Source organism: Talpa occidentalis, unplaced genomic scaffold (assembly GCF_014898055.3).
Source record: "Talpa occidentalis isolate TD23 unplaced genomic scaffold, MPIMG_talOcc4v2.1 talOcc4.3, whole genome shotgun sequence".
NCBI classification, from domain to species: domain Eukaryota; kingdom Metazoa; phylum Chordata; class Mammalia; order Eulipotyphla; family Talpidae; genus Talpa; species Talpa occidentalis.
The window spans coordinates 37783015-37807531 of NW_023603184.1; the positions used below are offsets into that span (position 1 = coordinate 37783015).

The window sequence follows — 24517 nt, forward strand, 5'->3', positions numbered from 1 at the left end:
CCTCGTAACTCGCCCCACTTCACAGAGCGGGAAGGCGCGGCCGCGCCCGCGGGGACCCGCGCGCGGCCACCCCCCTCGTGACCCCGGCCGGGGCGCGGGCCGGGCCGGCGCGGGGCCCCCCTGCCTTCGCGCCGGGGGCGGGGCGGCGGGCGGGGCGGAAGGCCGGGGGCGCGGCGGCCGGGATGGCCATCTTAAGTGGCCGCTGAGAGGCCCGGGCCGTTTCCCCAGGGAAGGGGCGCCGGAGCCGCGCAGGAGGTGGGGGCCTGCGGGAGACCCCGCAGCTCTAGGGGAAGGTTCGGAGCCCAGGGGTTGGGGGAACTTTCTTCCCCAGGGGAGAGGGGAAGCCCCGTCCGGCGCCGCTGAACCCCAGGCCCGGGCCTGCGGGTGCAGGGGACGGTGCCAGGGAACTTGCCGAGCCTGGAGGGGTGCGGGGGAAGGGCTGAGCCCAGACTTCGAGGGGCTCCAGGGAGTGCGTAGGGACTCGGGGACACTGGCCTGAGGGTGCGTGGGGAGCCATCGCGATGGGGGGAATCTCCCCAGGGGATTTGTCGGGGAATGGACCAGTGGAAATCTGGGGGTTCGGATGTAAGCGGGAGCAGGACTTACGGGAATCGGGGCTTCGGGGCGCTCAGCTGGTCGGGGGGTTCGGGAGAAGGTTCGTGATGGATCCTTCGCGGGTTTGGGGAACTTAACCCTGCAAGACCTTAGGAGGGCCGAAAGGAAAGGATTTGGGGTGGACTCGGGCGTTTATGAGAACTGGGGGAGGGTCATAGAATTGCAAGTTTTGAAGGGGCCAAAGTCTCCGGGGGGGCAGGGACCCCGAAGTGTCGGGGCGCAGGGTGGGGGTGGGGGATACGGGCTTCCGATCGGGGGTGCATGTTGTTGGGGGCTGGATCTCCCTGGGGTGGTGATGGCGGTGCAGGACTCTCGCGCGTGTGGGAGGCCGGTTCCCCCCGGGTCTTGGAGGGGTCCCGAGTCCCGCGGGAACGCGGGGGACACCCTTCCGGCCGCGAAGAGGTGGGGGGCAGGGGCGGGTCTGGCGGGCGCGGGGGGGAGGGGGCGGCCGCCGCGTCGGGCGCTCGGCCCCTGCCCCTCCCCCGCGCCTCTGAACAAACTTTTCTTTCTCCTCAAGTCGGGGCCGGCGCTGCTGGCGGCGGCGGCTGCGCGGCGGGCGAGGCGGGCTGCGCGGCGGAGCGCTGAGCCGCGAATCCGGGCTCGGTTCGGGCCGCCGATCGGCAGACCCGGGACCCGGCCCCGGCCCCGGCTCCGAGCGTCCCGGGGCAGATGGCGCGGGGCGGCGGGCTCGGGCGGCGCTGAGCCCGGCGCGGGCCATGGCCGCGGCGTGCGGGGCGCCGGGGCCCGGGGCCGCGGGGCCGGGGGGCGCGCTGGGCAGCCCAGCCCCCGCCTGGTACCACCGCGATCTGAGCCGCGCGGCCGCCGAGGAGCTGCTGGCCCGGGCGGGCCGCGACGGCAGCTTCCTGGTGCGAGACAGCGAGAGCGTGGCGGGAGCCTTCGCGCTCTGCGTGCTGTGAGTAGCCGGGGTGCGGGCGGGGGCTCCGGAGAGTGGGGACCCGGACTGTGGGGCGCCAGCGCCCCCCTCTGTGGGGGCTTGGCTTTTTGCCAGGGCTGAGAAAGGATGCGGGGAGCATTTCCTTCCTGTTGTATCTGGGGGCCCTTTCTGGGGCGATGAGGGCAGAATATGTGGGGTCCTGGTGTCTGGGTTGGCTGGGAGGGAGAAAAATGCAGGGAGTCCCTGGCAGATGCTCTCTGGCGCCCTCCAGGCAGAAGGGGCGGGAGGGGTGATGATGTGTGTTCCACGCTTGTGTGCACTTCTGTTTCTATGGGCAGTGGGTATCTGAGTGGTGGGTATAGCAGACATTGGGCCCTGAGGGACTAATGGGGTGTATGAGGATGCCCATCAGCTTCCTTAGGGGCCTTGCTGCGCTCCCAGGCTGAGGTTGGGGCCTGTCTGGTCGTGTATGACTGGCGATGGGGACAGGGTGGTATTAAGGGGAGGGGAAGGATGGAGCCAAGTCATTATTTTATGAATCAATGAGTGATGTGTGTGCCCTGTCTCTGAGGTCCAGTCCTGGGTAACCTGGCTGCAGGAGCCCAGAGCTGTGGGTGCTGAGTGTAGGGCTAGACTTGGCAGCTCTGTGAGTTGGCATTCTTCTGTGCATGAACCCATCAGCCTGTGTGACAGTATTGTTGGTGAGTTTGCACGTTCAGGCAGGAGCCTCCTTCTTGAGCTGTCCCCTGAGTCCTGCAGTCTGACGCTGGGTGGGCTACTCTGGGTCTCAGGAATGAAAGGTGGTCTGTGGAGAAGGAACTCTGCAGAGACTTTGTGTTTAGAGCTGGTTTTGTTCTCCTTTAGCCAGGTGAACCCTCCCAAATCCCTGTCCTCCTGTCTCTTTTCCCCTCTGTTCTCTCTTCATATCTTTTTTTTTTATCACGGATCATTTATTCTTTTAAAAAATATTTTATTTTATATAATTCTTACATCATTTTTTATTTTTGTACAATTTATGCATTTTCATTTTGGTTATATTCCCCATACAATTGCACCCCCCCATATCTTTAAGGGCCCTTTTGCCTAGGCCAGTGTTTTTCAGTCGGGGCTAGTTTTACCCCTTGGGAGACATTTGGCCATGCCTGGAGACATTTTTAATTGTCACAACTCTGATGGTGCTATTGGCATCTACTGGGTAGAAAGCAGGGATGCTGCTAAACTTCCTACAGTGCACAGGAGTCCCTCACAACGAAAAACTATGCAGTCCAGAATATTGATGGTGCTGAAGTTGAGAAACCGTGGCCTAGGCAGTGGACCTAAGAAGAGGCCTCTAAGTCTCAGCTTATGGCTCAAGTCTAAGGCCCAGGAGGGTGGACTAAAGAGAGTCAGTCCCAGCAGATAAAAATCCTAGAGTCCTGCCTCCCAGCCCCCTTTGTGGTGTACCCCCTAATCGAGAGGGGAGAGAGGCAGGTGCTAGGTCAGCTGTTGAGTGGGCGGGGGACAGCTGGGCCTGTGTCTGGGTGAGGAACGTTATTGTCCCAGGAGAAAAGAGTGTTGGCTCCATTGCTAGGGGAGGGGCTGGGTGGGGTGGGGTCTCTGTCTGTGAGGACTTCAGCTTTACCAGCTGACTCTGCTACTCTTGTATCTGGGGAGCCTGGGGTGGGTGATCAGAAATGTCTTTGCTTATCTGTATACACACCTGGATGTACACAGTAACATTCAGGACACACCCCTGCCAACAGGCGCAGACAATCTGACAGGCAGACCAAATACAGACCTTGGTTTCTGCCTTGGCTTTAAATCCCAGCTCTACCTTTTACTTGTTCTGTGACCTCTGGCACATTGCTTTTCTTCTTTGAGTCTTAGTTTCCTCTTCTGGAGAATGGGATTGAAAATATTTGCCTCAAAATGTCATGGGATATTAAATACTCCGAGATAGGATTCAGTTACTGGGATGCTGTTGTTTTAAACACAGACCTCACTCCACAAGCCATCGTACATGGTCACACGTAAACATCCATATAGGTTGTGCTGGTTGGTGGCCGGAAGATCTCCAAAGAGAGCTTACCTGAGGGGAGGAAATGACCCTGTGGCCAAGGTGTATAGTCTGCTAAAACGGGCAGGGTACCAGGGTCCTCCCTGGTACCAGTCTCTCCTCTTGCCCAGCACACTGGGCTGGGGTGACTCCTTTGGGCAAGCCTACCTTGAGGTGTGGCTGCAGGAGTCTTCCACCCCCGCTGCGTGTGGCCTGTGCCTCCTAGGCCTGGCTCAGCTGTCACCTGCTCAGCTGTTGCTGCCATCTGTCAGCACCCCTCTCACCCCTCCTAGGCTTGGGGCTCCGAGAGGCTCAGGTCTCCCATAGGGGACCCTTTTGGACCATCCCAATTTTCTGGTGTCTAGGGAAAGGGAGAGAAAACTAGGATGATATATCACACTCCGCACCAAAACAGCCTAGACACACCTGACTTCACAGAGCCAAACACGAACATATACACAGACAGGCCCATATGTGTGTTAGCATATCAGCCGTGGATGCACACAGACGTTAACCAGGCTTCTGAGGACTCTTAACTCTGGCTGGGGGCCCAGACTGGTACCACAGCCCAGAGGGGCTGTTTAGACAGCTGTGGAAGCCACAAAAGAGCTGCCTGTTGCTTTCTGGGCCATGCAGTGGGTGTGGAACCTATGAAGCCTGAGTGGGGGTGGGGGAGTCTGGTCATTCCTGTTGGTTCTCACTAGCAAGATAGAAGTGGTCTGGCCCCATGACTAACCTTGAGCAGCCTGAGCAAAACCAAGCTGAGGGGGCTGGGACCAAGTCTGGGGTACTGTGGGTCTTAGACCCCAACCCGGGTGTAGTAGATTCTGACCCTTACCTTACCATCAGGTATCAGAAGCATGTGCACACATATCGAATTCTACCTGATGGAGAAGACTTTTTGGCTGTACAGGTAGGAGTTTGGACTCTGACCATTGATTGTGGCTCCAACTTAAGGTTTGGGACTAACTAACTGACCCTTGTCCCACCCTTGCTGGCTTGCAGACCTCACAGGGTGTGCCTGTGCGCCGCTTCCAGACTCTGGGCGAGCTTATCGGTCTGTATGCCCAGCCCAACCAGGGCCTGGTGTGTGCCCTGTTGTTGCCTGTGGAACGGGAGCGAGAGCCAGACCTGCCCGACGACCGAGATGCCTCAGGTATGGCCTAGTGTGCAGTGTGCAAATCCCCTCCCTGTCCAGTCCCCGACACTACCTGCTTCTTCCCACCCTCTTCTCCCTGCTTCCCCCCAAACCCTACCCATGATGCCAGGGCCCTTTACCCCCTTCTCCATGGAAGTCTCTGACAGCTATGGTGTCACCCCCTGCACTAATCTGAGGGTGGGAGGCCCAAACTGCTGCCCCACTGACCCCTGTCCGCAGATGGGGAGGATGAGAAGCCTCCGCTGCCCCCGCGCTCTGGCTCCACCAGCATTTCTGCCCCCATGGGACCCAGCAGCCCCCCGCCAGCCCCAGAGACCCCTACAACTCCGGCTGCTGAGAGGTGAGACCCCAATCTCTCCACTGAGCAGTAATTCCCTTATTCCTCTGAAAGCTGTCCTCCCCAAAGGTGAGGACAAGCTTCCTCACCCAAGCTTCTGCCTCACCCAAACCCCAGGAGCCCCTATCCCACCTCAACCCCAGAGGCAGTCACCCTGATCCCTTATACCCAGATTGCCACAGCTCCATCTCCTCTAGGGATGGGTGGGGTGTTGGGACAGAGCCGGCAGAACTGCCACTGATTTCTTAATGTCTTCCTGAAGTGCGCCCAATGGGCTGAGCACTGTCTCACACGAGTACCTGAAGAGTAGCTACGGGCTGGACCTGGAAGCTGTGCGGGGCGGAGCCAGCAATCTGCCTCACCTCACCCGCACCCTCGCCACCTCGTGCCGGAGGCTGCACAGGTACCCACGACACCCATCACCATGCACTTCACTCTTACCTCTGACCTGTTCTCACCCACTCCCCTGCTGCACAAATGCCCTGGTAAGTACTGGTCTGATGTTTTCCCTAGTGAGGTGGACAAGGTTCTGTCGGGCCTGGAGATCCTGACCAAGGTGTTTGACCAGCAGAGCTCGCCCATGGTGACCCGCCTTTTGCAACAGCCGGTAAGAATGGGTAGATCTCTGGGGAATGGGTTCATGTTCTGGGGTTGGGTGGGGAACCTTCTGTTTGATGGCCTATGTACAAGCCTCTTTCTTTCCCCCCACAGAATCCAGCACAGACTGGAGAACAGGAGCTAGAGAGCCTGGTATTGAAGCTGTCAGTACTGAAGGACTTCCTGTCAGGCATCCAGAAGAAGGTGGTCTGATGCCTGACCTGTAGCCCCTAACCCACCTGTTCCTGGCTGTTTGAATTGGCCTAACTGATCTCAACCCTGAATCCTACAGTTTAGCATTGACCCCAGCCTCAACTGTGCCCTTCCTGCTCCAGCCCTCCCTGTTTGCCCTGACCTTACTCTGCCTTTGCTCCTCCAGGCCCTGAAGGCCCTACAGGACATGAGCTCCACAGCCCCGGCAGCTCCGCTGCAGCCATCCACACGTAAGGCCAAGACCATCCCCGTGCAGGCCTTTGAGGTACATGGCAGGGGGTGTGAGGCCAGGCCTCATGGGGCAGGGGTCTGTTTGTGGTCAAGGGAGTGCTTCCTGCCTTGAGGTCTTTTCAGCAGCCTGCCCATCTTCTTGGCCTGCAGGTGAAGCTAGATGTGACCCTAGGTGACTTGACCAAGATTGGAAAGTCACAGAAGTTCACACTGAGTGTGGATGTGGAGGGCGGGCGGCTGGTGCTACTTCGGAGACAGAGGGACTCGCAGGAAGACTGGACAACCTTCACACACGACCGCAGTGAGCCCAAGCCCGAGCAGGGAGGGGTGGGCAGGGCTGCCTGGTCAGAGCTTGGTTGGTGTGACCCATCCCCTGTCCCCTAGTCCGCCAGCTCATTAAGTCTCAGCGTGTCCAGAACAAGCTGGGTGTTGTCTTCGAGAAGGAGAAGGACCGGACACAGCGCAAGGATTTCATTTTTGTCAGTGCCCGGGTGAGTAATGCGTTAGACAAGGCAGTTGGAGGCTACAGGGGTCCCCGCTGGATAGGAAGAGAGGGAACACATGATGTAAACATGTTATCCCTTCTGGTAAGAGGGGATCTGACAGGGAAGGCCTGAGGGTGGATTTGAATATTCATTTAATGAACATTCACTGAGCACCTGTTCTGTGCTTGAGTAGCTGGTATATAGTGGTAAACCAGATGGGCCTGACCCTCCCTCATGGTATCTGCCACCTAGCAGGTGTCCCTGTGGAGGGGGTGGGATTCCTGGCCACCCACCTGACTGGCTGCTGTCCCCCCAGAAGCGGGAGGCCTTCTGCCAGCTGCTGCAGCTCATGAAGAATAAGCACTCCAAGCAAGATGAGCCCGACATGATCTCTGTCTTCATTGGCACCTGGAACATGGGTCAGGCCCGGGTGGGGACTGGGGTAGGAGAGAGGAATGGCACCAGGGTAGGGGCTGACCATTCCTCATCTTCTTCACCTCCAGGAAGTGTGCCACCGCCAAAAAACGTGACGTCTTGGTTCACCTCAAAGGGTCTGGGGAAGACCCTCGATGAGGTCACGGTGACCATACCCCATGACATCTATGTCTTTGGGACCCAGGAGAACTCTGTGGGTGATCGTGAGTGGCTGGACCTGCTACGTGGGGGCCTCAAGGAGCTCACAGATTTGGACTACCGCCCGGTGAGGGGGTCATCTTGTCCAGTCCTCTCGCCTCAAAACTATCCAGTGACCATGGGGACCATTGCTTGACTGGATCTCCCTCAGTCCCTGGGCCTGATCTGTAGGAGATCTGACCTGAATCCTTCGTGTCGTGAGAGGGTCTGTTTCTTGCTGGGGATAGCAGGCCTTCCTGTCCTGGGAATGACAGGACAGTTATAGTCTGGGGAGGGGAGGATGTGGACAGAGGCCCCAGCCCTGGGTCGGGGTGACCTTGCACCTTCTATCCAGATTGCCATGCAGTCACTGTGGAACATCAAGGTGGCTGTGCTGGTGAAGCCAGAGCATGAGAACCGCATCAGTCATGTTAGTACATCCAGCGTGAAGACTGGCATCGCCAACACCCTGGGTGAGCAGAGTGGGCAGGTTCTCTCTGCCCGTGCCTCCTGCTTCCTTTCCAACCCAGGGTCTCCTCTTTGGGTGGTTTCAGCTTTCCCATATAGAGAATACTTTGAACTTTGTAGAGTATATTCACATTCTAAATCTCTCCCAGTCCCACCAGAAAGGCAAGACCAGGATAACTACCTCCACTTCATAGGTGATGAGACTCAGGCCCAGAGTGGTTGAATGGCCTGTCCAGGGTCACACAGCTTGTGAGTGGTGGAGCCAGGCAGAGTGTTCGGGTCTCTCATTTGCAGTCCCATATTCCCCCAGGATAGAATCTGCTTAGGATCTGCAGGTCCTTTCAGCTTCATCCCTGAGATCCCCTGTGATCTCCAGGGCTAACACATGCAGATTCAGGCTATCCATATGGACAGTGTATGCCCCATGTGGACCCCAGGAAAAGTGTGGGTGTGTGTCCAGGGGCCTGCCTATCTCATAGCATCTAGGGGCTGGCAGGATCTTCCCACTGATTACTCGAGGGACAGGTGGGAGAATGGGGAGCCCTCCAAGGATGACTCGGGCCTTCCTCTCTTGCTTGCCCTGACAGGAAACAAGGGGGCCGTGGGTGTCTCCTTCATGTTCAATGGCACCTCATTTGGCTTCGTGAATTGCCACCTCACCTCGGGAAATGAGAAGACTGCCCGGTGAGTGGATGGCTTCCCTACAGTCCCTTTACCTTCACCCCATATTCACCTGCCACCTGTTCCTTCTTCAGACCGTGACCCTCTTACAGCTCTGTTCCCAGAGACCCCTTCTCCTTAACCTGAATTTAAGAGCCCCTGTCTGTCGCTGGCCTTGGCCTTGTTCATAGCTCCTTCCTCTCTTCTTAGGGACTTTGGTTCCTACCCTGTCCCTGATCCTTACCCCATCCTTAATCCCAGGGACTTCTTACCTTTCCTCAGTTCCTGACCCTGGGGGCCCTCTCACTTCCTCCATAGGCGGAACCAGAACTACCTGGACATCCTACGGCTGCTGTCGCTGGGCGACCGGCAGCTCAGTGCCTTTGACATCTCTCTGCGTTTCACTCACCTCTTCTGGTTTGGGGACCTCAACTACCGCCTGGACATGGACATCCAGGTGCGAGCAGGGCCTGGTAGGGAGGCTGGGCTGGGGGCCAGGTGGGCTTTCACGTCTGGCTCTGGCTCAGAAAGTCTCCAGCCTTTGTGTCCTCATCCCAGGAGATCTTGAACTACATCAGCAGGAAGGAGTTTGAGCCCCTGCTCAGGGTGGACCAGCTCAACCTGGAACGGGAGAAGCACAAGGTCTTCCTTCGATTCAGTAAGTGTGGGCTTGGCCTGGGGTAGAGGGCTTAGGGTATCCCTGGACTTCAGGGACTGACCCCCGCTCTGTCCCGTCTTCCTTAGGTGAGGAGGAGATCTCCTTCCCGCCCACCTATCGCTATGAGCGGGGTTCCCGGGACACGTATGCCTGGCACAAACAGAAGCCAACTGGGGTGAGTAAGGAGGACAAGGTGTGCCTTAGAGGACTCCCCAGGGCTGCAGTGAGCTTACAGTGTGTGTGTGCAGGCAAGGATCTGGGCCTCTGTGGTTACTACTCCAGCTTCTATGGCCCCTCTAGGGCCTCAGGGGCAATGTTGGGTCCTGGGAGAGAAGTGAGTATTAGGGCACAGTGTGGTGAGAGCGGGGGCCTTATCAACTGAGCAACGCCCAGCTGTTGACCCTGACTGTGCTACTGTCTCCTGCCCCAGGTCCGGACCAATGTGCCTTCATGGTGTGACCGGATTCTCTGGAAATCCTACCCTGAGACCCACATCATCTGCAATTCCTATGGTCAGAGCCTTCTGGACAGGGTTATGGGCTGACCTGGGTGGTGACTTTCCTGTCTCTGGGAAATGGGAGAATTGAATAAGGAGTTTTCTCCTGAACCCTGTCCACCTGTCACCAGGTTGTACTGATGACATCGTCACCAGTGACCACTCACCTGTGTTTGGGGCGTTTGAGGTTGGAGTTACCTCTCAGTTCATCTCCAAGAAAGGTAACTCTTCTGGATGTGCTTGTGGGCATGGCACATCTGAGTGGGCACAGGTGGTGGCCTAGGGGTGTGTGTAGGTTTGACTGTATCTACATGTGTGTGTAAATGTCTGTGCATGAATGGTTTTGAATAAGTATATGCCCAGGAGTGTGTGTGTATGCCTGAGTGTGATCAGTCATGCCTACAAGTGTGTGTGTGTCTAAGTGTAAACATGTATGTGTGTCTGTATCTGAGTGTGCCCCTGAGCATTCCTAGTGGTATGGTGGCTTGTTGGCAGGCAGTTTATGCATACAAGAGCTGGGATACAGGCCAGAGGTGTGGGGGGTGAGAAGATTCACCAGAGACAGAGCAGGGAACAGAACAGGCAGACTGACTGAAATACACTGCTGAGGGGAGCAGCAGCGGGCGAGACAGGAGAGGTCTGCTCCGCCTTGGGGGTTGCTCCCTGGCTGGCCGGGGATCGAACTGGTGCTGCTGAGGCTGCTTCATAATGCGGTGCTGAACCCCTTGCGCCACCAGGGAGGCCCTCCCAACCTGCTCTTAAATGGGCTCTCATTCTTGGGTTGTCTCTTTGCCCTGGTTCAGGGTCTGGGCTTTGGGGTTTCCCTAGTGGTTGCTTGGGATGGGGGAGACCCTTCCTGGCCTCCCTACCTCCTCTGCCAGGGTTCCCGATTTCCTGTCCTAGGGCTTAGTCTTTGTGTCTCATTCCTCCTTCACCCGCTCATACCCTCTAGTTTGCCTCCTCCCTTTGCCCCCCAGGGCTCTCCAAGACTTCGGACCAGGCCTACATTGAGTTTGAGAGCATTGAGGCCATTGTGAAGACAGCCAGCCGCACCAAGTTCTTCATTGAGTTCTACTCTACCTGCCTGGAGGGTCAGGCGGGGCCCAGGGCTGGGTGTGGCCAAGGGTGAAGGGAGGTAGCGGTGCCCAGAGCAGTCAGCCCCCTAATGAGGGATGCCAGGAGGTAGCACTCAGTTGGGTGTCCCCCATCCCCAGAGTACAAGAAGAGCTTTGAGAATGATGCCCAGAGCAGTGACAACATCAACTTCCTCAAGGTGCAGTGGTCCTCGCGCCAGCTGCCCACGGTGAGGCTGTGGGCGGGATTTGGGTGAGGGCACAGGGGGAGGTGCAGCAGGTGCATCAGAGATCCTGACTGGGAGGGCGGATGGGGCAGAGAGAGCACGTGTATGTGCACATGCCCAGGAGTATTTGACTGGGCATGAGTGAAGATAAGGGTGTTTACTTTATTTGGGGTGGGGTTGGGGCCAAGTTGCAGTTTATTCATTTATTCCTGCAGTAAATACTTCTTGAGCCTTTGCTATGTCAGATCCTGTGTCGGCCATTGGGGATGCAGAAAATTAGTTAATCACAGTGGTGTTAAGTGTGATGAAAGGCCCATGAACAGCAGTGTCTGCTACATTAAGGATTTTTTTTTTTTTAACATTTTTTTTTTTAATTTATTCATTTATTTGTTTGTTTGTTCATACATGCACTGGGTACAGTCAGAAGCGCGGGAGGGTGAGAGAATTCACCAGAGCCAGAGCGGGGAGCAGAGCAGGCAGAGGGACCAAAGTACACTGCTGAGGGGAGCAGCGGGTGGCAGGAGAGGTCTGCGCGCCATGTGGGACCCTCCTCTGGTGGCCGGGGAGCAGCCGGGGATCGAACCGGCGCTGCAGAGGCTGGGGGCAGCTTCTCAACCCAGCGCTCAACCGCTGCGCCACCGGGGAGGCCCTACATTAAGGATTTAGGACCTCTTCTTAAGAGTTGAGTGTGTGCGAGCATGCAGTAGCCTAAGGATTGGGGTGAATGGTTTTGGGCAGGAGGGGCTGGTTCCTCATTGGGCTTCTCTACTCCCCAGCTCAAGCCGATTCTGGCTGACATTGAGTATCTGCAGGACCAGCACCTCCTGCTCACTGTCAAGTCCATGGATGGCTACGAATCCTATGGTGAGGGGCGAGAGTTGCCAATGGTTACAGAGAACCAGGCAGACTCTAGAAAGGTTTGACAGTTTGGTGTTCTGCCCCATCTTCTCTTCAGGGGAGTGTGTGGTGGCGCTCAAGTCCATGATTGGCAGCACAGCCCAGCAGTTCCTAACCTTCCTGTCCCACCGTGGCGAGGAAACAGGCAACATCCGTGGCTCCATGAAGGTGCGGGTGCCCACAGAGCGCCTGGGCACCCGTGAGCGACTCTACGGTGGGGGCTCCATTGGGAGGGGTGTGGGGCATGAGGTGGGGTGGTGGGGGCAGGTCTAGGAGGGGAGGACCTGGGGTACAAGGCAGGCAGGTTGGAATCCCCAGAATACTTGGAAGCTGTCTCCACAGCTGGGGGGTGGACCTGTCCTGAGGAGTAGCTGAGAAGGGCCTGGAAGGCCCAGTGCGTAATTTGAAGGATCCAGGACCACACATGCCCTCTGAGTCTCCTTTCTCTTCACCCCCCAGAGTGGATCAGCATTGATAAGGATGAGGCAGGAACAAAGAGCAAAGCACCTTCTGTGTCCCGCAGTAGCCAGGAGCCCAGGTGAGCTGGCGTTGTTGAAAGAGTGCTCAGGGGCTTTTGGCTATCCCTTACTTTATTTCTCCTCCCCTGTGCACTCCTGGCAGGTCAGGGAGCCGAAAGCCAGCCCCCACAGAGGCTTCCTGCCCACTGTCCAAGTTATTTGAAGAACCAGAGAAACCACCACCAACTGGGAGGCCCCCGGCCCCGCCTCGAGCAGCTCCCCGAGAGGAGCACTCGACCCCCAGGTGAGAGAGGGAAACTGGCCTGTTTTCCCAGCGCTGTGCTTGGCACTCAGGGCGCATCTGCTTGCGTCTCCTCGGCCCCGAGGCTGGGTGCTGGGCCCTGCGCCCGCGGCTGCGTCAGCCAGCCAAGCCTACCTTTAGGTGTGGTTCTCTGCATCAAAGGGAGCACAGTCAGTCTTTCCTCTCTTGATTCTGCCTTAAAAAAGTAGAATTCAGAAATTGTTTTTGCAGCAGCTTTCTGTGTACACAGACTGAGCTGGAGCCTTCTGTTTGGAGAAGGCCTGTGCCTCAGCATGGAGTTCTCCTAGGTGAGTGCTGTGGAACACTCCTCTGAGGGCACCCACTGAAATAGTTCTGTGGTCAGATGAGTCTGGGAAATGGTTCTTGCTAGATTCTTTCCGTAGCTATTCCCAGTGCACATGAGTATTAACAAAGTTCTGAGCTGTGGTTAAGAAAGAACCCTTTTTCAAGTGTATTTAATACAGTTTCCCAAACTTAATGGTTAGAAAACTTTTTTCTGCACAATAACTTAATATCCTGGAGACTAGTGGTTGGCGGGTCATACCAGTGAGGCATGCTTTCTAATTGTATCCCATTGTTGCCTGAATTGAAATAAAAACTCCCAGGTAGAGTTTGGTGCTTTTTCACTCATCTTCAGCTGTTGCCAGTCACCTCAGTTTTATCCTCAGGTTCGAGGAAAAGGTGCTTGAATGCCCGAGTAAGAGTCCTCAGTAGATTAACTTCAGATGGCTCTGGAGGCTTTCCCAGTCTGGCTGGTTAAGCTCATGAGAAGCCTTTTTTTGCCTTACCTTTCTGCACTTCTTTTCACCTGTTTAAGTCTGGGTTTCAGTTACACACAGTCATAAAAGATCTAAGAATCTTAGGGGAGCAAGACAAGGAAGTTTAGCGGTTATCCATTCACCTGTCCCATCTTCCCAAGGGCCAGGGAGGGAAAGTGATGTGCTCGAGGCCACATGCAGGTCTAGGACCAGGAGCCCACGTCTCCTGACTCCTTGGTCCAGTTCTCCCTTCACTGCACCAACTGCCTCTACCTTGGATTTCTGGGTCGTGACTCAGGTATCCTGCTCCCAAACCTAGGTCAAAGCCAGAGGGGGCGCCCGAGCTGGAAGGGGTGACGACTCCCCCACCCAAGAACAGCTTCAATAACCCTGCCTACTACGTCCTTGAAGGGGTTCCACACCAACTGCTGCCTCCGGAGCCACCCTCGCCTGCCAGGGCCCCCGTGCCATCTGCCACCAAGAACAAAGTGGCCATAACAGTACCTGCTCCACAGCTTGGGCGCCACCGGGGGCCCCGTGTGGGAGAGGGGAGTTCATCTGATGAGGAGTCTGGGGGCACATTGCCCCCTCCAGACTTTCCACCCCCACCACTGCCAGACTCTGCCATCTTTCTGCCCCCCAGTCTGGATCCTTTGCCAGGGCCACTGGTCCGGGGTCGTGGTGGGGGTGAGGCCCGTGGCCCACCACCTCCCAAAGCCCATCCAAGACCCCCGCTGCCTCCAGGCCCCTCTCCCACCAGCACTTTCCTGGGGGAAGTAGTCAGTGGGGATGATCGCTCCTGCTCAGTGCTGCAGATGGCCAAGACACTGAGTGAGGTGGACTATGCTCCTGCTGGGCCTGGCCGTTCAGTGCTCCTGCCAAGCCCCCTGGAGCTGCAGCCACCCCGGGGACTTCCCTCAGACTATGGCCGGCCTCTCAGCTTCCCTCCACCTCGCATCCGAGAGAGCATCCAGGAGGATCTGGCAGAGGAGGTGTGTGGCCTGGGGGTGGAGGTCTGTGTACCTGAGGTGTGTGCTTACCCATGAGCTGTGGTGTCCTTATGCTCTCTCCAACGCTCAATGCTCTTCCCTTGACATGCCCTATTCCCTCAGGCTCCGTGCCCACAGGGCGGGCGGGCCGGCGGGATGGGCGAGGCGGGCATGGGCGCCTGGCTGCGGGCCATCGGCTTGGAGCGCTATGAGGAGGGCCTGGTGCACAATGGCTGGGACGACCTGGAGTTTCTCAGGTGGGGGCGGGGCCGGAGGCGGATGGGTGGAGCTACCCCTGGGGGCGGAGCTAAGGGGCCCTCCACCGCCTGGCCTGTCTCCCAGCCTCTCATTCACCCCATGCAGCGACATCACAGAGGAAGACCTGGAGGAGGCAGGGGTGCAGGACCCGGCTCACAAGCGCCTCCTTCTGGACACCCTGCAGCTCACAAGTGATCGCGGTGGCGCAGCGAAGCTGTGACCTCGGCGCCCTTACCCCGCTACGAAGGAGCCCCTCCCCCCCATGACCCGGGTGTTGAGAAGTTCCAAGGGGAGGGGCACTGCTGCCTATTTATTGGGGATCTGCTTTCCCCACTGCCCAGCAATTTGCAATGCCCGAATTAGGACGCCCTGCCCTTAGGCTTAGTGCTTTGGGGGGCGGTTGGGGGGGCTCTGGAGGTCAGTTGCCGTGGTTCCCAAGGACCGTGGTAATTCTGGTGCTGTCCTCCCTTCCCGGCCCCTCCCCGCAGCCTCAGGGGTGCTTGTGGGGTCCATTGGGTACGTCTGCCCCTCTCCTCCCCCCCAGACCTGACCTGAAGTACAGGCGAGGGGCTCAGCTCGGGTTTCTTCTCAAACCCCCACCGTCCGGAAATGAAGGACTAGCCCGAGGGCCGGGCTGGGTTATTTAAGCTTCTCTGTGGGTTTAGAAGGGCGGGCGCTTAAATGCTGCCCGGCCCGGAGCGGGGGAGCGTCTCGGCCACCAAGTGCCCGCGCTGAGCCCTCGCCCCTCCGGGCCCGCGGCGCCCCGCCCGGGATGCGCCCGGCGGCGGCTCCACCGCGGGGCTGGGCTCGGCCACAGCCTCCCCCCATTCTAGGTCGCCAGCGTGATATCTTCAATAAATTAAGTTTTATTTGGATTGAACAAAACTCACCTCAATAAATTACAAGTTTTCAAAGGAAAAGAACAACAACAAAAAGTCAGGAAATAAGCCCCTGCGTCCCGAGCCCGGCCTCCCCTCCGCGGGGGGGGGGGTGCGGGTGGCCCGAGGCCGGTCACGGGGCGGGGGGCGACCCGGGCAGCGGCGGAGCCGGGGCTGCGGGCCCGCGCGTGGGATGCCGCGCCCGGGTGGGAGCTGCTCGACCCCGGCTCCGGGGAAAGCCGGGCTGGGAGCGTCTCGGGCTCTCCGGAGGCCGGGGAGAGCCGCCGCTCTGCCGGGCGGGGCCAGGTGGGACGGGCGTGGCCCGGTGTCGCCAAGGCCGGGGGAGCCCGCCCCGGGGCCGGGCGCGGCGGGGGACGGGCCTCCAGGCCGGGGCCCGGGGCGTGGGGCGGGGCTGTCAGGTCCTGGGGGGCAGGGGCGCGCCGGGGGCTCCGGGGGCCGGCGGCTAGAAGAGGTTCGTCTTCAGGGCGGGGCCGGGCTTCCGGTGGAAGGAGGACAGAACCCCCGAGAAGGGCCCGGGCCCCGGCTCCGCCGGCTGCCAGGCCTTGAGCAGCTCGGCCGCGCCCGCCCCGGGGCCTCCGCCCCCACCGCCCGCCACGCCCGCCCACAGCGGCCCCTTGAGCGGCTGCGGCCCCGGCCCGGGCCCGGGCCCCGAGCCCAGCGCGGCGGGCAGCGGGCTGGGGCTCAGGCGCGGGCTGGCCAGGCCGGGCGCCGGCGGCGGCGGCAGCGAGGCGGTGCTGTCGGGCGTGGGGCTGCACGTGGACTCCTTGGAGTCGTCGTCCTCCGAGGAGCAGCGAGCCTCGTTCTTTTTGGCTCCCGCCGCGCCCGCGGCGCCCTTGGCGCTGGCCGCGCGCTCCTGCTTGCGGAACTTGGCCCGGCGGTTCTGGAACCAGACCTGCGGGCACAGGGGGGTCAACCCGGGGCCGCCAGGCGGGAGCGAGACTCCCAACGGCGGGGCCGGGCTGGGCCGTCGGCGCTCCGAGCCTGGGCTCGGCCACGCGCCCTCCGCGGCCCTCCCGCTCGCTCCTGCCCTGGCCGCCTCCTCCAGGTCCTTAGGATCTTCCCCTTAAGCTCTGCTCACCCGCACACCCCAGGTGCCCGGTGCCCTAGGTCTCCTGGAGGGGACTCGCCTTCGCGCTCCTGCTCACCCAAAGCTTTCCGCCCCGACCCCCTCCCTCCTACGGGAAGCTCCGGAGTTTCCGCCTGGAGCGTCTCCCCGCAAAGGAGAGCAGATCGGGGTCCTCGGGGAAACCAGGGTGTCCCATAAAGGCGGGCCAGCTCAACGCCTACGCTCGGGATTCGTAAGACACACAACAGAGTCTGCCCGGCCCGCAGGCCTGGGCCCTGCACCTGCCTGGAGCCCCGGGCGTCGCAGGTTCAGCGCTTTCGCAAACGCAGAGCTGGGAAGGGACCTGAGACCTCCCTGCCTTTCCCCCACCCCCTGCCGGGCTGCAGCCTCAGTCACTCGGCCACGATGCTGGCGCCCCAAGCATCACTCCGCACGCCGGGTTCTGCCACGGGAAACGTGGGAATGAACAGCTAATTCCGTTTTCCTGAGGTCCTTCGGGCTGCCAAGTCCAAGTCCTTCTGCCTCTCCCCGGCTGCACGTCCTCTCCTGCCCAGCCCCGTCCGCGTCGGCGCCCGGGCCCCTAGCCTGAGCCCCCGGCTTCCAGACCGCACCTGCCGGCCGCGGAGGGCGGTCCCGTTGTCCAGGGGTCCCCAGGTGTTGGGCACTGGTCTCCGGAGCCCCGGGGCGCACACGCCCTCCCCCCAGACACAGACGCGCGAGCACACACCTGCACGCGAGCCTCAGTGAGGTCGATCTTGAGCGCCAGCTCCTCGCGCGTGTAAATGTCGGGGTAGTGGGTCTCCGCGAACACGCGCTCCAGCTCCTTGAGCTGCGCGCTCGTGAACGTGGTGCGGATGCGCCGCTGCTTGCGCTTCTCGTGCAGGCCCGACGGCTCCGGGAAGAACTTGTAGGGCACTGCGGGTGTGTGCGGGGTTGGGAAGGGAGCAACGAGGGGCGCGTGTGAGGGGCCGCCCTCAGCCTGCCGTGTTCTGCCCGGGCCGGGTCGCTCGGCGCCCCTCGCCCGCGCCCGGCCTCGCTGCAGCCTCGCAGCCTCGGGTCTAGCGTCTTCCCTAGAGCGCCACGGGGCCCGAGCGGCGGCCGATGCGGGAGGCCCGAGGCCCCAGAGCAGAGCGAGGGAAACAGAATCCGATCTCGGGCCAGATCGCCAAGCTGTGCTCGGTCTCGCCGCGCTGCTCCGCTCCCCGCCAGTCCACCTCCTCTGCCCTTACTTTGCGTCTCCCCCAGCTCAGTCTCCCCGCCTGACTCCAGGCTGCCCCGTGCGCCCCGGCCTCGGTCGTCCGAGCTCGTGGGCACGGCCAGCCTGAGGTCAATTCCGCATCTCAGGTCTGACAGAGGCTCCTCACCTTCCTGGGCCTACTTTCCACCCGGCCATGGCTCCCTGCCACGAGGATTTGCCCTCCTCGGCCCCCAATATGTCCTTCCTCCCCACTCCTCATTTGCTCAGCCCTACCTCGACTCCCCATCCCCACTCGCCCTCAGGTGTCTCTCCACCCCTCCCCCATCCCCCGGGTCTGCATTTCTCTTCAACTTTTCCCTTCCGGACCACTCTTTTTGTGCCATGGAGTAGGGCCTTATTTCTCACCAGTCGGGTTTCTCCATGTTCTCTCTGCCCTTCTTCATCCTAGTTACATCTCTCTCTGTGTCCCCCAAAGCCTGCCTCACCCCTTTCACTTTCCTCTCATCCTTGTCTCCCATTCACCCCACCCCAGTCCCCAGTGTCCCACAATGTGTTTGTCACTCTCTCCCCATCGCCTCCTCCAACCCCTGTGTGGGTCTCCACGTTTTTCCAGGGGTCTACCCATCCTTCCTCTTTGTCCTCCCTCTCTAGTTCTCCATCTTCCCGAATCCTTGTGTCCAACACCCTGGTCCTAGCCCCACCTTTCTCACCTCTATCCCAATCTTCCTTGGTCCTCATCTCCCAGGAGTTCCTGTCTTCACCACCTGGTTCTTACCCGCACCTCCCGAATCCCGGGTCCCCACTCCTACCAGCTCTGCCCGTATTTCACTGTACCCGGCCCGTCTCGTGTCTCCATCTCCCGGGCCCATCTCCTCATCGTCTGTCCCCAGCTCCCGAATCCTCACCCCCACCCGCCTTGAGTCCCCAGTCTCCCCATCCCAGACCCATTTCTGGCTCCCTCTCCTGGTTCTCATTTTTCCAAACCCAGATCCCTCTCTCGCCAGCCCTCTCCTTGCCTCCGCACCCACACCCCAATCTTTTACTTGGTTCCTGCTGGTCTTTCTGGGAAAGGAGATAAGCAGACTGGGCTGGGCAGGAGGAACAGTAATGGGGAGAACGGGGGAGGGTGACTGAGAGGCCCCCTGAGGTGTGGGCTCAGGTGGGGCCTTGGGTCGGAGGCCTGGCTGCTGCAGGTGCTGCTTCTGGGTCCTGCGGGACTCCAGCCCGAGGAGTCTCCAGGGAAATGGGGAAATTAAAGTGGTTTAGTGACCTGGGCACTTTTTTCCCCTTGGCATATTAGATATTTTCTTTTTGGCACATTAGATATTTTAGGGATGTGGGAGGGTTTGAGTTCAGGTGAAATGGGTCCAAAAGGGGGCAGGAGGGGCCTGAGGTTCTAGGAAAGTTCCCATCTGGGCAGCTGCGCGGCAGGGCAGGGGTCCTTGCTGGTGCCGGGAATGAAGAGGGGTGGCGGTGACAAGGTTGGGGGTCTGACTGGACTGAGCGACTTCCAAGGACACTGGGCATGAAAGGTTTGGTGGCGAAGGCAGGGCCTGGTTAGGGACGCAGGGAATCTATTTCCTTGACCCGAAGGGCCTGGGACAGGGATCTGGCAGAGGGCAACGAACGGGAAGGAGGAGAGGGTGGGGCTCGACGCTGCCAGAGGGAACCCCGTCTTAACAGTGAGGACTCGGGGTTCCGCGGGGCTTTGGAGAGTCTGGCCCGGACAGGGAGGAGAGGCTGTGAGGGGCCGTCGGAGTCCTTTGCTGCGCAGGACAAGGGGCGGGGGTTCCTCGGGATCTGCGGGCGGGTCGGGCAGGGGCTGAGCTCACCTGCCGAGTAGGGCGCTGGCTGGTGGTCGCGCAGGGCGCCCAGCGCGCAGTTGGAGGAGCCGAGCGCGGGGCAGGGCGGCCCTGCGGCGGGGAAGGCGGGCCGCAGGGGGCTGTACTGGAAGCCGCCGGGCTGGCTGCAGGCGCCGAAGTCGCCGTAGGCGGACGCCTCCATGGCCGCCACGCACGAGTCGTACGAATTGAGGTAGGAGTAGTCCATCGGCCCGGGGGCGCGGGGGCGGGGGCCGTGCCGGGCCGGGTCCGGGTCGGGGTCCCGGGCCAGAGAGGGGTCAGGACGGGGGGGCCGAGCGCCGGGCGCCGAGGACTCGAGGCCAGCTCTGAGCGCCCACGGGTCCGCCCGCCCCGTCGCGGCCGCGCTCTGCTCGGGCGCAGCGCGAGTGCAGCCCGGCCCGGCCCGCGCGCCTTTTAACGCGCAGGACCCCGCGGAGGGGGCGGGGCGGGGCGAGCTCCGCGGGGCGGGGCCGGGGCGGCCCAGACCCCGCCCACAGCCGCCCCCGACCCCCACCCCGAAGGGTCCCCGGCACCCGCCCGGCGCTCCCGAAGTGCCGCGCGGGGCCGCGCGGGGCCCGGTCCCCGGAGTTCCCATCCCTGCCCGGTCTCCGCGGAGCGGGCCCCGCTGGAGGGTCCCGACCCCTCTCCCCGGCCTCCCCATCTGCGGCCTCGCAGGAGGCAGGGGAGACAGGCCCGGCGGCGCTCGTGTGAAGAAGTTAATTCAATTCGTGCTGATAACCGAGTTATTCCAAGCCGGCCCCTCGGCCCCGCCCCCAGCGAGGTCCCAGGCCGGCGGGGACCGCGCTGGAGGCCCGGGAGGGGCGCGGAGCCGAGGACGGGAGGAAACGGAGCCCTGCCCGGGGACCTGGCTGCAGAGCAGACAGAGGCGGAGTCAGGGGCAGAAAAGGGACAGAAACGGTGCTGGAAGAAGGGGCAAGAGGTGCAGGTACACGGACGGGGGGCAGGAGGGAGACAAGGACAGACATAGACGAAGGTGAAACATGTGCAAGAGAAAAGCAGGGATGGGCATGGGGACCAGGCGGAGAGGCTCACAGGGTGGGAGAGACGCAGAGGACCGGGAGGCCGGCTCGGGGGCAGAGAAGGCACAGGGATGAGCCATGGACTGAAGGAAGGGTTTGGATGGAGATCAGGAGGGACATGAGACAACATGGGGACAGTGGTACACACGCCGAGGGCCAGATTCAGAGAGACAGGCCAGGACCCAGGAGGAAGAGTCTCTGCGGAGCTGAGCCACAGGAATTGAAGCGCCCAGGGGGCAGAAGGATGGTGGTGGATTGAGCAGGGGGAGGGTCAGAGGAGCCAGCTGAGTTCCCTCCATCCCGGCTTGTCCTGAAAAGCCACACAACCCTGCCCTGCACTGCTGGGGCCCTGCCTCGCTGCCGCTCACCTCCCACAGTACCCGGCTCAGTTCCCTCCCCCACTTTCACTGAGTCCCCAGCACCCGTGGCACAGAGGGCATGTGATAAATGTGTGTGCAGGGGAGTAACTAAATGCCCCTTTTCCTTCAACCTCTCATACCCTCTTTCTCCCGGGGCCCTTTTGTGCTCCAGGAAAACCACCCGGGCAGTCTGGCCCCTGCCACTGATGTGGTCCTCCACGCTGTGGGACAAGCAGACACGCAGAATCGTCACAGGAGAACAGAACTCTTCTGGCCCCACAACTCACCAGCTGGAGTATAGCTTCCCTGCTCAGCCCCTTTTTTCCATCCAAATCTTGGGGGGTCCTGCAGATGGGGAATCCAGACCCAAGAAGCCGGGTGAAGGACACCTCTTTATTACCAACCAAAGGCCTTGGGGATGAGAGAAAGGCTCCTGGAACACCTCTCTCCCTTTTACCAGCACAGTGGGGAGCATGACTACCCTCAGGGGATCCTTTCTCTGCTACATTCAAGGACCACTTACCCCCCCCCACCCCATTTCTGTAACTACTCCATATCAGGGCATTTCTTTGAGATGTTTTTTCAAGTCACTTTTTAGCTAAGTCTAAACTTCTAAAACTGCTTCAAAAGTCCTCCCCGCTGGTGTGCACCCACTAGAGAGAGCCGGAGGGATCGCAGAATTGGGAAAGCAGAGTCACTGCTCTCCTGGTACCTCCTGTGGCTCCCCATTGCCTTCAGGATCAAATCCAAGCCCTCAGTCTGACCCACAACGTCCTCCATGCCAGTGCTGCAGCCTGCCTCCCCCTCACCAGGACTTTTTCCGCAGCCCTTACACATCGATCCTTTTAGTTCAGAACTCTTCTCTTTGCCTCTCTTCCTACCAATGCATCCTCCCCCCACCACACAACAACAACAACAAACAAAAACAACAAACCCAAACCTGGTTGACTCCTATTTATCCACTAGGTTTCAATGTGGGCATCAGCACTTCCTGGAAGCCTTCCCTGATGCCCTGAGAGCATCCCATAGTACCTCCCCCTCTTTCAGTTACTCATGTCACCTCCTTGAATTATTTGTAGTAAAGTGAAAGGTCTCAGGACACAACTGTTACCTTGATCACCTTCTCCCCAGCCCAGCCCTGTCATGGTGTCTAGCACATCTCTCTACATGTCATAAGTCTTCCCATACCTGTTGAAGGAATTAATGAAAGCTAACCTTGTTTCTGGGGCAGGAATTCCCAACTGCTGACTCCCTCTCCCCATTCTCTGGAAAAGCTATCATCCTCCCCTCTTAATTCTCTCTATCCCCAGGGGCAGGAAACTTCCTTCTTCTGGGCCATTCTTCTGTCTGGAAGGAAGTCCTTCCTCATTTGAGGAAAATGCAGGTGACCATATTCTTTTCCCAGTGACAAAACTGAAGCAACAGAGCAACTGAAGCTTGTGTGCAAGGACAGGCAGGGATATGAGGGAGGCAGAGTATCTTAGATCATGATTCATCCCTGTCATTTCTATGGTTTGGTCAATGAGCCAATAAATTCCTCTTTCTGTTAAAAATACTTTAAGGGCCTCCCCGGTGGCACAGTGGGTTGAACACTGCACTGTGAAGCTATCCTCAGCCTCTGCAGTATGGGTTCGATTCCTGGCCAGCCAGGGAGAAACCCACATGGCGTGGCAGACCTCTCCTGCCTCGTCCTCTGCTCTCCTCAGCAATGTCTTCGGTCTGTCTGCCTGTTCTGCTCCCTGCTCTGTCTCTGGTGAATTCTTTCACCCTCCCGTGTCTCTGACCTGTACCCCAGTTCTTGTATAAATAAAATCAATCTTTTAAAAAATATATACTTTAAGTTAGTCTTCTGATCTTGCACCCAAGAGTTCTGACAAATACAATCTGTAAATGCTCAACACTTGACATCGTTACAGGTAAAATGACAGTGGCGATTAGAAGATCCTTTGGAACATGCTTGTTACAGGGTCTGTAGGGCAGGAGCTAGCCTGACTCAGGACTGTGGATTGGAGATTCCTCTCTCTACTAGTGGCAGGCATTTGCACCTGTTGATTAGCATAGAAGCTTCCGTACATCCATCTCAAGCGAATGCTTTCAGCCCTTTGAACCCTATCCACAACTGTTTCATCTGTTTCATGTGTGTGTGTGTATATGTGAGTAAGTGTGTGTGTATTTATGGGGGGGGGGGCTCAGACCACAGAGGATGCTGATTGAAATCTGATGTGGGGATTTCATCCTGATTGAGACCCCTATCCCCCAAATGCATTCAGTCCTGGGGAACTGAAAGTGCTCTGGCATGTACCACCATCAGTAATCTTGTGATTCTCCTTGCTAAGTGCCTATCACTTCCTTGAATGACAGACTTTTTTTCAAGATATATTTATTTATGCATAGAAAAACTGGGGTGTAGATCAAAGGTGTGGGGTGTGAGAGGATTCACCAGAGACAGAGTGGGGAGCAGAACAGGCAGACTGACTGAAATACACTGGGAGGGGAGCAGCGGGTGAGTCAGGAGAGGTCTGCTGTGCCATGTGGGTCACCTCCCTGGCCAGGGATCGGACTCATGTTGCAGTGGCTGGCAGCAGCTTGACAGTGCTGTATCTTTAACACTTGCGCCACCAGGGAGGCCCCCTGATGACAGATTTTGGAGCCTGCTTTCTGGGTCCCAGCCCTGGCACTGCCACTTAGGAGTGTGTGACTGAGGGTAAGTTTCTCAAACTCTGTGCTTCAGATTTCTCATCAGCAAACTGGTTTATTTTAATGATTAGGTGAATTAAAGCACGTAAGTTATTTGAAGAGTATTTGGCACATAGTAAACTTCAAATAAATCAGTTACTTTCTTGGGCCTCCCCAGTGGTGCAGTGGTTGAGCACCGCGCTGAGAAGCTGTCTGCAGCCTCTGCAGCGCTAGTTCGATTCCCCACCTTCCAGGGAGAACCCCCACATGGTGCAGCAGACCTCTCCTGCCTCACCCGCTGCTCCCCTCAGCAGTGCCTTAGGTCCGTCTGCCTGTTCTGCTCCCCACTCTGGTGAATCCTCCCACACTTCTGACCTGTACCCCAGTTCTTGTATAAATAAATAAATCTTTAAAAAAAAAAATCAGTTACTTTCTGTAGGGCCAGGATGGCCGCAGAGCAGGTTTTTCTATGATTCGAGCAGACCGGGTAAAGGAGGAGTCCTGGAGCCCTCAGTGGCTTTTCATGCTTTCATTAGGATTTACCAGGTACACAGCAGCAGGGGTGTGTGTGTGGGGGGGGGGGGTGGCCCGGGAGGCTGGCAGTCCTCCCAGCCCCCAGCAAGTCTTCACTCTCCCTGGGCTCTCCGGCCTTCTCTCGCATTCGCTCTGCTTCTCATGGTTCTTCTCTGCTCTTCTGTCCGTTCTCTCCTGGTTCTTCTGGCGTCCCTGTGACACCGCCCTTATAAACCCAGTCTCTCAGGCAAGGTGTATCCCATCTACGCATGCCCACACCCTACTCCAGGGCCCGCCATCAGGCATGCATTCAGGACCGCAAGGATCCACCATCAATCCTAATGGCGGGAGGGCAGAAAAGCCTGATGCTTTTTACCTTACCCTACACTTTCTGTTCTGCAACCATCCCAGGCTGGGTAGGTTCATTATTGGTTCAGGCAATTTATTATTATTTTTAAAAATATTTATTTATTTATACAAGC

General features: G+C 59.0%; 2 protein-coding genes across 2 annotated transcripts; one reads left to right on the forward strand and one right to left on the reverse strand.

Annotated features, from left to right (window-relative positions):
• Window positions 1-1119: 1119 nt before the first annotated feature.
• INPPL1 (inositol polyphosphate phosphatase like 1) lies at window positions 1120-15196 on the forward strand. The gene is made up of 28 exons (XM_037522887.2): window positions 1120-1528; window positions 4395-4458; window positions 4551-4701; window positions 4924-5044; window positions 5304-5444; window positions 5555-5648; window positions 5753-5842; window positions 6018-6116; window positions 6233-6383; window positions 6467-6573; window positions 6884-6986; window positions 7071-7267; window positions 7535-7652; window positions 8235-8331; window positions 8626-8764; window positions 8866-8965; window positions 9052-9140; window positions 9396-9477; window positions 9593-9682; window positions 10439-10552; window positions 10676-10764; window positions 11538-11625; window positions 11717-11872; window positions 12118-12196; window positions 12280-12420; window positions 13516-14188; window positions 14309-14442; window positions 14549-15196. Exons 1-28 carry the CDS (start codon window positions 1332-1334, stop codon window positions 14661-14663), a joined length of 3819 nt encoding a protein of 1272 aa, XP_037378784.1. The 5' UTR covers window positions 1120-1331; the 3' UTR covers window positions 14664-15196.
• A 382-nt stretch (window positions 15197-15578) lies between these two features.
• Window positions 15579-19829, reverse strand: PHOX2A (paired like homeobox 2A). The gene is made up of 3 exons (XM_037521788.1): window positions 19439-19829; window positions 17136-17323; window positions 15579-16234 (listed from the first exon to the last, which is right to left on the reverse strand). The coding sequence occupies exons 1-3, from the start codon at window positions 19653-19655 to the stop codon at window positions 15785-15787; spliced, it is 855 nt and encodes a 284-aa protein (XP_037377685.1). The 5' UTR covers window positions 19656-19829; the 3' UTR covers window positions 15579-15784.
• Window positions 19830-24517: the final 4688 nt, after the last annotated feature.

What these genes read in the sequence shown, in the direction of transcription:
- INPPL1 (XM_037522887.2), top strand. Translation starts at nt 1,332, where the DNA reads ATGGCCGCGGCGTGCGGGGCGCCGGGGCCCGGGGCCGCGGGGCCGGGG. An exon ending in CAGATTTGGACTACCGCCCG is followed by an intron (nt 7,268 to 7,534) that starts GTGAGGGGGTCA and finishes CCTTCTATCCAG; the next exon opens with ATTGCCATGCAGTCACTGTG. An exon ending in GGATGGCTACGAATCCTATG is followed by an intron (nt 11,626 to 11,716) that starts GTGAGGGGCGAG and finishes TCTTCTCTTCAG; the next exon opens with GGGAGTGTGTGGTGGCGCTC.
- PHOX2A (XM_037521788.1), bottom strand. Translation starts at nt 19,655, where the DNA reads ATGGACTACTCCTACCTCAATTCGTACGACTCGTGCGTGGCGGCCATG. An exon ending in GCCAGCGCCCTACTCGGCAG is followed by an intron (nt 17,324 to 19,438) that starts GTGAGCTCAGCC and finishes ACACACCCGCAG; the next exon opens with TGCCCTACAAGTTCTTCCCG. An exon ending in TCACTGAGGCTCGCGTGCAG is followed by an intron (nt 16,235 to 17,135) that starts GTGTGTGCTCGC and finishes CTGTGCCCGCAG; the next exon opens with GTCTGGTTCCAGAACCGCCG.